Source organism: Vidua chalybeata, chromosome 11 (assembly GCF_026979565.1).
Source record: "Vidua chalybeata isolate OUT-0048 chromosome 11, bVidCha1 merged haplotype, whole genome shotgun sequence".
NCBI classification, from domain to species: Eukaryota; Metazoa; Chordata; class Aves; order Passeriformes; family Viduidae; genus Vidua; species Vidua chalybeata.
In genome coordinates, this window is record NC_071540.1 from 17,100,847 (window position 1) to 17,111,214 (window position 10,368).

The window sequence follows — 10,368 nt, forward strand, 5'->3', positions numbered from 1 at the left end:
TGCCCAATGGCAACGACAGCCACCCGTGGTTGTAGCATTGCATAATGGAGAGTCTCATCAGAGAACAAGTCACAGAGCACAAGAAGCATGGTTCAAACTCCACAGCACCACTGAACATCCTGCCCCTCCCCAAGAACCAAAGTTTAATCAGCTCAATCATTACTAAATTCACACTGGATGGCTCACTTCAGTTGGACTCTGGTCCTGGACTTTTTAAGATCCAATACTAAGCAAAATAGAAGTAAAAGAGAAACATCAGCAAGAAAAAGTTGTTCAATACTTCCATATTTTAAGGCCCAGTAGTTATTACAAAATAAGCCTGCCAAAGGGAAGGACCAAACTTCACATGACAAGGGACAGACAGAAATACGTGAGCTGTCAGTGAGCACCACCTAAAACCACACTTAGGGTCATAGGCACGAACACTTCTGGTGTCTGGTAACACTTTACCAGTTTGCAGGTAGTAATTTTCTGTAATAAAAACACTACTTACCCAACTTGCTTCTGTTTTCAAAGAAGAAACACTTTTCATTTAGAAACATGATCAAGTGGGAAAGTTCTACAGCTTAGGAGCTTGCACAATAAAATGTAGTGGAGTCTGTGTCAGAGCCAAGAAAGCCTGAATCAATGCAGGTTTGCTTTATGAATATTTCAGTGCTACGCTTACACCTCTGTCAAGAGTAGTTCAAGCACAGATTTTATACAGCAGAATGTTTCTACCTCAGGTAGGAAGCTCAAGTCGGACTTAAATCTATCCATAAATGTATTTATACCATTGAAAACGCAGACAGGTATACCACCATGTCTGCTTGTAACTCTGTACTTAAAGTACATTTAAAAAGTCACACAGGGATGAGTTTTGGCTTTGTCTTGCTCACAATAACACACTCTGGATGGTGCTTTTAAAGGCACATTTTGCAAATGCCTCATGAATAAAAGATTGTGCTAAAAATAAGTAGCTGGTCTTACTGTAGCACTGAGCCACCAGCTGAATGTGAACAGCAAAGCTCCCAGATTTAAAGACAATAAACTAAAATCTACCTTTTCTTCACAGTTGGTATTGGGTATATTTAGGAAACAGAACCAACCTTCCTATGTCCCAATTCCAAAATTGTGGATTTTCTAGGAAGCTCTTTAGCTTCTCATGTGCTTATCCATGCACCATGCCACTCTCATGTCCAGCTGTCCCTCAGGAAATGACATGAAATTAAGGAGGCAGAATGCCCTTTGATGAGAATTACTCCCCACTGGACTGAACATAACCCTGCAATGCAGGAGAGCTCTCTGCAGAACACTGAAAAAGGAAGACTCCACACAGAATTAATCTCAGCCACTGCTGTTATCAAAATAACCCAAAAGCTTCTTCCCATGGCACCACTGGACACTTCCCCAAGGCACAGTCTCAGGACATGCAATTGCAGTGACATCTCCTGGTTGCTGGCGGCTCACCAGAACACGCCTACCCCTCACTTATTCAGCACAGCTATGCAGAAATTCACTCTCCATTCAAGAAATGCATTCAGAGGAATAATTTTCCTACTAATAAGCAAGAAGAAAAATGGGATGTATTCCAAGTTTTTCTTGTGATGACCAACCATAAATCATTTCATAGCTCAGGTCACATCTTCCATGGGAAGAAAAATGTCTTGCCATCATTAACTCCTTTTCAGCTAGCAGTAATATATGATCAGGTTTTAAGTAATTGAACCAGTAGCATTTAATTAGCTCCGAAAAACTATCTCAGATCATGAATCACAGCCTTTCCACCTGCACAAAGTCCCCTTACTAGGTTAAAAGTATATTTCTCTTTCCATGTGTGATCCATCTTGAATATCTAATTAGGTGCTCCTGATATATGGATCATAGTTCATGTATCACATGCAAAATACAGCAGACACGGTGTGTCCTTTAAATAATTGAGTTTCACCTCTTGCTTCACTGAGCTGTTAAAAAAAGACCAAAAAAAAGCCTTGTGCCCATGGCAAAATGGCCACTCCTTGCTCCAATTAACAAATTCCTTTCTGCAGAGAGCCAGCATAAAGGATGAGGAGCTTGGACCTCCTGAGGAAATGTAGCAATAGCAATATTGCTTGTTGAAAGGCTGTGCACAGAGAACTGCTATGATTTTAGACAAGAACACACTGATGTTTTTCAAAAGACCCAGAGCACCAACTGACCAAAGAGAATGATGTTTCTATCCTAACACTACTTCAGATGTCTTCATCATATGCTACATAAATTCATGTACTCAGCTAAATGTTGGGCGACATCTGTGGCCAGCACAAAACAGGATCTCTCCTTGTATCAGACTGTATTAAGCATAATTTTTTTACACTAAATAAGCTAATCCACAATCATTAACACAAAACCCCACAGTTTTTATTCTGCTTTCAAGTATGTTTCTGAAACTGTTATTATGCTTTTATGACAAGACTTACATAATTATAAGATTGGATTTTTTTGCTGTAAAAGAGGCAAAATTAGCAAATTTCTTCTGGAAGGCAGAAACTAAGACTCACAATCTGCTCAGATGTCAAACTGTAAGCATCGCCCAATATTTGGCTTGCTGTATAAAAAAAAGTTTCACTACAAAATCCTCTATTTTTAAATAAACTTTATAAAAAATAAAATTCAATAAAGTGGATTTTATCTCTCTGTTCTTCTCCCATCTTATTTTTATCGCAGTAAAAAAGCTCACAAACCAAGCATGTTTCTGCTGACTTTTTTCAATTTGAAGAGAGTGCAGGTTTCATTTTCATAATAAAGCAAGAAGTGAAAGCTGAACTGCCTTACTGAATTGGACACAGCTCATCTTTACTCCAAAGACTTCTTTCAGATGTTATTCTAAATTGTAAATAATGTTGCTTTTGATTGCATGCAACACTCAATTTAACTATGTAGCACTTTTAAAGAGACTGATGGGATGAGTGCCCCACTCATGAAAAGCTGCTGAGAGAGGAAAGGATGTACAACATCCATTATATAAACACCCACTTTGGAAAGTGTCTGTCCTGTGGATGGTAGAAATTTAAATGAGAATAGAACAGATTTACAAATCCACCCTTTACATTAAATAGCAAAAACTCCAAACAATCTCCAGTTCTTGGTACTCTGTTTGGTAGGCATTAGGTAACAAGCTCCACTTGTGCAGTTGACATTAATCCTGAGGTTTTAAGAACATTTTCTTAGCTCTTTTACTAGGTCTTGTGTTACTATTCCCCTCTTCAACTTCATCATCTTCATCATCATCCTTGAGTACACGTTGGTCCCTTTTTCTCAAAAATTTCCTCCCTATTGTTCCCACTAATGTTTCATATCTGTAGAGAGAATAAAAAAAAAATACACCTTTTATTAAAATCAGAGGAAAAATCGTGGAGCATATGCTAAACATAATCAACAATTCAAGTGGTGTAAAAACCTGGTCAATAAAAGCTTGGAGAAGCACAAATACTGCATGACTTATTACATTATTATTCACTCTGATAGTTTCAATTTGTTAGCAACTGGTAACAAGAAGGGAATTAGCATGGAATACCTGGATATCAAAGGGCAGAAAACCCCTACAAGTGATGGAGAATTTACTCCAAATGCGGTGGAGATTCAAGTGGATATATACCAGCATTCCTGGAAAATCAATTTGGTACAGTTCCATAGCTATTGTAGGCTTTTTAATTTTGTAGGCTTTTTAATTTTGTTTGTTTCCTTTTTGGGTTTTAGTTCCTCACACATAATACAGTAACGTATCATATTCCTAGCTAGTACTGATTATGTCATAAAACATAATTTACCTTCTGGCCATTTCTTCATCTGACACATCAGCCTCCATTTTATCATCCTCTTCAATTTCTTCCTCCTTGCACTTAGAGTTAATTTTGATCATTAACTTCTGAAAATGAAATGAGAAACAGCTTAAGCATGTAACCATGACACAATGGCAACAGTGCTGAAATTCACTGGTAGAAGAATATAAGAGGTAAGAATCAAATTCAGTAATTATTTTCTGTTCCTGGTTAGGCTAGAGCCATCATTATGAAAGCTCATGAAGAAAAGACAACAGTGTTTTCAGTGTTTTGTATTACTCAAACATCCTAAAGGGCACTCCAAACATCTCCAGGAGATCAGAGAGTTAGATCATAATTAATTTTTCATTGTGATGTTAACACACAGACCTTGAAATGGTTTTGTTAAAAACAAAGACTATCTTCAAGGATTTACAGTAAAAGCCATGAAGCAATCATACGCTGAGTCACAGGGACAGCAAGTTCAAAGTAACTAAAAGAATCCTCTAGTAAATTACCTTACATAGCCTTCTGCCAATCTCCTAGTCTTTACACCTTCATCCTTCTGCTTCAGATTCAGTGGTAACCTTTTTATTACTGTCCCTGTGTACTTCTATCAGCATGAATCATGGCAGAAAGAAATTAAAGACTCTTGCCCAGCATTTTTACTCTGGAACTCTAAGTGTTGAATAAAGAGGGTTGAATGTTTGTAGATTAGACTCTCCATTCTGGGTCAGGAGGGAAAGTGAGCTTTTGTTTTGGCGAGCAGCATGTGGGATGGTTTCCTCACTTCAGGGAGGGAAAATCTGCAGGAGTCATGCAATTACTGACCAACAACACAGGGAGGTAAAAAGATTCTATTTACCAGGTGCTGCATTGATCAACATTTAAGGTTGAATGATGGAGTTTCTAGACATGGAAGGATTTATGGAAGGTGCTGCAAAGGCCAATAAGATTGCAGTGTGAACACTCAAATCCCCAAACCCAAAGGCTTCAATCCTAATGTGAAACAACCTCAAACCAGGACACTGAAATGGTACCTCAATTTCTGGATTGAATCCTTTGAAGGACATTCTGCCATAAACGAGATCCTCACATTGCAGAAAGCTTCTCTCTTCTATTATACAGCTCCTGCACGAAACCCCGAAAGCCCAGCATTTGGTCAAACCATGCACTTTAAAATAACCAAGTTAAACAAATGCAAAAGGGATGTGCCGTCTTTTCCCCCCACCACCCCAAATAAACAAAGTGTATTTTAAACCATCAACTACTTTCTGCTTAATTGCTCTGATAAATCTTTCAGTACAAGGAGCTTGGAGTGCAAAAGAATCCTTTTTGTCAGTAAAGCTGTGCCAGTTCCACAAGCAAAATTAACTCTTCTGACAAAAAGCACTCTTTGCTGGTATGGTTCTGCCTACATTAATACTTTTGCCAGAATAAAAATACCACATAAATATCACTCCCCAGGTGGCACTACTATACTAGCAAAAGCTTCTAATTAATTTTTCATTGTGCTGTTAGACCTGGCATTAGTTGAGTCTGTCAGGGTATAAAACACTGTGTCACTCTCTGTTCAGCAGATTTCCCCCTTCTCCCTCCTTTTTTTCCTCTTTTAATGAGCATGGAATGAGAAAAGAGACATGACCCTGAGGCAATCATAATACACGTGTCAGATAAAAGTACTTTGGTGGATTGTTCCATCCTTTTCCTCACACATATGTACCTGTTCCCTCATCCTCTTCATCTCCCATGTAAACCGAACTCTCATGATCACAGAACTTAGGCTGAAGAGATTGAGCTCATTGTCCTGCCTCAAGGCAGTATCAGTTACACACGTGCCATGAACGGCAGAGGTCCAGCTAGCCTGTCCTCAAAAGACTTCCCATGATGAAGAATCCAGTGTCTCCTCAGGCAATCTACTCCAGAACTTCAATAGTCTTATTGTTACAAAAGTTCTCCCAATGTCCAGCTTGAACACTCCTTGCTGCAACTGAAGCTCAAATAGCTTTTTGTCATATCCACCAAGAATAATGGAAGAGTTTATCAATGGCCTTATTCAGCTACACTGAATTCCTTGGGTCCTAGCTTTTTCAAAATTATGTTCTCCCTCAGTGGAATTTTTTTCCACTTCTGAAAGGATGAAACCCAAGCAATTTCAAAAGTAGTTCTCCTGCTATTTAAGGCACCTTTCTAAAGAGCAGGACACTTTTTTCCTTATTAGCTAAGCCTTCCTTTATTTTTGCCATTATCTCTTCTATTTCAAAACCAGGATTTGAAGTGAGCTGGACACAAGAGGACAGAACTGTCCTGAATCGACTTAACCATGTGACTGGAGCTGAATTTACTAACACAAGGTTTCAAACTTTGTTTCTAATGAAGGGAAAAAGCAGCAATGAATGAATTGAAAGACTGAAATGACTGAAAGAAACTAATTACATGCATCTAGAAGAATGTGTGAGTGAAAGAAAACAACACACACAAGAACTGAAAGTAGGTCGAACTACACTAGGCAACTTCAAGAACAGCCCTAAAAATATGTAATAAAAAAAGTTGTAATACCAGTCTGTCACTATTTTTGCTTCTGTTAACTGGTTATTTATAATACTTATCTTACAGGAAAAATATGAATATGCTATTTCCATTTCAAAACAATGCAATGATGATAAGAAGTACAAAAGATTACAAGCTCACTCTTTTTCCTTTAGATCTGGTACATCAAGATACCAGTGTTCTTCACTAATTATCTTCTTTTCTTCTTCTTCTAGTTGTTTTTTAGTTTGTGAATCCAAACCCCTTTGCATGAACTACAAAGAAAGACACAAACACATAGCTTCAGTTTTCTGCATCATGAGTATCTTCTGAACATGCAGTAATTACATGATAGCAATTATCCATTACATAATGTTTAACAGTTGATACAAAGTAAATGTTTTTTGTGATTCTTTTTTTTAAGTTTGGTCAAAGTTTGGGCAAACAGACAATGGAAAATTAAAACAGCTGCTGATCACAGCTATTTACTGAAAGTCAACAGCCAGTCACATCTGTACTTACATATAAAGAACCAGACCTGTCCTGGCTAGTTTTGATGGATTGGGGTTGTCACAATTCCCTAATTTTACTAAGGTTTTTCTAATGCTTCAGGAAAGGCCAGAAAGAAGATAATGGTGTTGAAGTTATTGCTGCACATCAGGAACAAACCCCACCCATACAAACAGCACTGGAGCTCAGAGCTAGAGGTGGGTCATACCAGGCTGGTTATTTTTTGAAACATCTGTACTTTCAACCATCCTCTTCTTTTCTCAGATTTAATGAACTGGACTGTGTTTGTAGCTCTGAAAGCACAAACCTGTCTTTGGAAGTGGAAAAATGTACGACTTTGAAACCAGACTATGAAGAAAAGTCCACTGTATCCAGCTGTGCTAAAGGAAGATGTTCCCAGCTCTTCAATTCTCACTGACCCACCAAAGTACAGGTCCAGCACTGTATTTAAGGACCTGTTAACTCACTGCAGGAACAGTCTGCCAAAATAGCTGTGACCAAGAATGAAGTTCAGGGCAAGACTGCTTTTTTTTTCCTAATACAAGGACACTCCTGTCACTTGCTTCCTTGGTGATAACCTCTGTCAGAGGATGGGAACAGGCAGGTAGGAACAGTAACCTCTCAACAGCTGGGAGTAGAAGAAGACATCTGTCACAGCCTATAAAAAACTGCTGAGAGCACAGAACTACAGACCTGAGGCCTGTGAAACAGCATTTTAATTTCCATTTGTCTCAAGTCAGGTGCCTGAACTGAGTGACAATTAAGTCCAAACAATGTCAATGAAGTATGCTGGGAAAAACCAGAACTCTTCAAAATTTTATGGTGATAATCCATATAGTCCCACCCTCCTAAAAGTTGAGACCTCCCTGAGGATCTACAGAAAGTGTTTGGATAGCTGTACCTGTCAGAGATCTACATTTATACCAACCTAACTCCCAGACAGAGGCAAGTCTAACAATACAGTTCACACACAGTCCTTTAAAAATACAGGTGTGCAAACAACCCACACATCTTTTCAGTCTTTACAAAATGCCCAACCAAACCAAACTCAGAAGTACAAACCAACAGAGCTAGTGTTTTATTTTCCATTTCTATTTCTATCTGCATCCACTGTACAAGATCTTTAATGAAAGAAAAATTGACTTCTGTTTTCTGAGTTGACTCAGAATATGTCAAAGCTTTCCAATTAAAATTACAGTATCTTCTTGAGGAAAATAAGTGAATCTATCATGTGGAAAAACATACTGCTCAAGGAAATTGGTTAGCCAGTCAGAAACTTCAACACAAGAAATTCTGCTACAAGAACCCAATTAAATAATCATTTCACACTCCATTTTAAGGATTATGTTCCCGAAGATTACTACAGGAAAAACCTAGATAAAAATTATGTGATCAGGTTTCTCTCTAATGTAAACACACACTGATGAATTAAAAATATACCCGCTGTGGTAGGCACAGAATATGTAAGTCAGTAACTGAGGAGTTGTTTGGGTGTGTTTCCCCAAGCTATGAGACCTGGATCAAATGGTGCAAGATCTAAAAGTTTGTCTCCATTTGTCTCCAGTATTTACTGCAAATGGTCCTTCCAACACCACCAACCACACGTCACCCACCTGCTGAATTCTGGTAATACATTGGATCACTACCTGCAGAGGCAGCTGCTAAAGGCTTAATTAAAACATTTATAAACAGGAAGATCTGCAGAAACAAAGTGCTAAATACAAGATCTGTGTATGACCTTTTCAAAACCTACTGATCTCTTCAAAGCTGGTTATTACTGCCTGGACTGTGAACCTGCAAATGTCATGGCAGCATATTCACATGGCTGGTTCTCCATGGCCTTCCAGAGAAAAACAATCAAAAAAACCTGCTTTTGAAATCTCCAGGGGGTTAGTATACTGGCAAACAACAGAAAGAAGTCTTCATTTTAAAAGAGTATTATATAAAAATAAGAAAAAATAATGATGTTGCCATCCAGGTTATGGGAGTCTGACCGTGTCACACATTGCTGGCTGACTCAGTTCAACATCTACTCCCTTTTGAGAGCGAAGCAAGATGTATTTTGTTCCTTCTGTGTACAAGTTTTAGATTCAGAAGCATCTGTTAATTAGGGTAACTATTCCATCATCCAACTGTAGCAGAGTGCACTTTATGTGAAAAATTGAACTGAAGTCAGCTAACTCTTTTCAGCCAGAATGTGAAATATAGGCCCATATAAATATGTGGGGAAAAAATGGCTAAATAAAACACCACAAGCAAGAAGCCACAAAGGCCCCATCATGTTCAGTTAAAAAACTGAATATTAACATAAAAAAAAAACCGTACTCAACTTTTGCTGGTTGTTTTCCAGCAATAAAGGACCATCAATCAGAGAATGTACTCTACTGAATTAGGAGTCGTAGTACATGGTGTGAAGCAGAATGCATTAGCCAGTGAGCAGAGACTAATTTCACACTGGTGACATGAAATTCACAATTCCAAGGGTAATAAGCACATCGGGATGTTACTAAAATCCCTGGCATTTATGAATTGGGAAAGCTGATTAACACTGGATATCAATCCCCATTCAGGTTGGGATTTCCTTAGCCACCAATGTAAACAGGGGTAAAAATGCTCACACCAAAACCTAAACTTTTTTTCCCTCGATACTAAAAGCCCCCACCCCCAAGCAAAGCAAAGCAGCGTCGATATCTTCATTTCAACGTGCTGTTGAAATCCTTTTATTTAAATTCACAACGAACAACCCAGCAGCAGAGGAGCGAGGTGGAACTAAGAACTCCCAAAAGGTGCGCTGGAGCTGGCCCTTGAGGCCAGACTTTCGCTGGCATCATGAGGCTGCTCTCCTCCACCGAGCCCTGCAGTTTGTAACCCCCGCGTTCGAGCAGCTCGGTGCCGGCAGCAGCGATGTCTTGCCGGGGGAGCAGCCCAGCAAGCCCGACAGGGATAACCACATCTGTACTCAGAGCCTGCGTGGGGAGAGCCAGGGCTGGCGCCGCGTGGCCGGCGATGGGCACGGGAATGCCCCACAGCGGGGCTCCGGACGGCCGCGTGTGGCCCGGGACACGCACCCCGCTCGCCATGGGTGCCGGCACGGCGCGGCCTGGCCCTGCTGCCCCCCGGCCGCCGCTTCCAGCCCTCCCGCAGGCCTCAGGCTCGCCCTCCCCGCCTTCCCCCGTCACCTTCATGCGCAGCAGGTTCTTGGACAGCTTGGTTTTCACTTCCCCGGCCATGGCGGCCCGCAGGCCGCGGCGGATCCCCGCGCTCGCGTAGCGCCGAGGCCGCGCACGCCGCGGGAGGAGCGGGGCGAGGCGGCGGCGCGGCTCCACCCTCCGGCCCGGGGGCGGCCGCGGGCACGGCACCCTGCGCACGCCCCGGGAGCCGCCGGGGCCGGGGGGAGCGCTGGCGATGCAGAACCAGCGATAGAAAAAAACTTTACGGCTGTGCGGGGTGAGGGAGATCGGGGGTGTGAGCAGGACATAAATCCGCTTCGGTGTGAAATGGTAAATCAGTATGTGAGCCTGGCATGGCTTATCCATGCTTGTGTGTTGTG

The 10,368-nt window shown here is 40.8% G+C and overlaps 1 protein-coding gene across 1 annotated transcript; it reads right to left on the bottom strand.

Moving 5' to 3' along the window:
- Window positions 1-2,357: 2,357 nt before the first annotated feature.
- On the bottom strand, window positions 2,358-10,153 carry MPHOSPH6 (M-phase phosphoprotein 6). The gene is made up of 5 exons (XM_053953209.1): window positions 9,998-10,153; window positions 6,471-6,583; window positions 4,820-4,910; window positions 3,789-3,886; window positions 2,358-3,317 (listed from the first exon to the last, which is right to left on the bottom strand). The coding sequence occupies exons 1-5, from the start codon at window positions 10,046-10,048 to the stop codon at window positions 3,158-3,160; spliced, it is 513 nt and encodes a 170-aa protein (XP_053809184.1). The 5' UTR covers window positions 10,049-10,153; the 3' UTR covers window positions 2,358-3,157.
- Window positions 10,154-10,368: the final 215 nt, after the last annotated feature.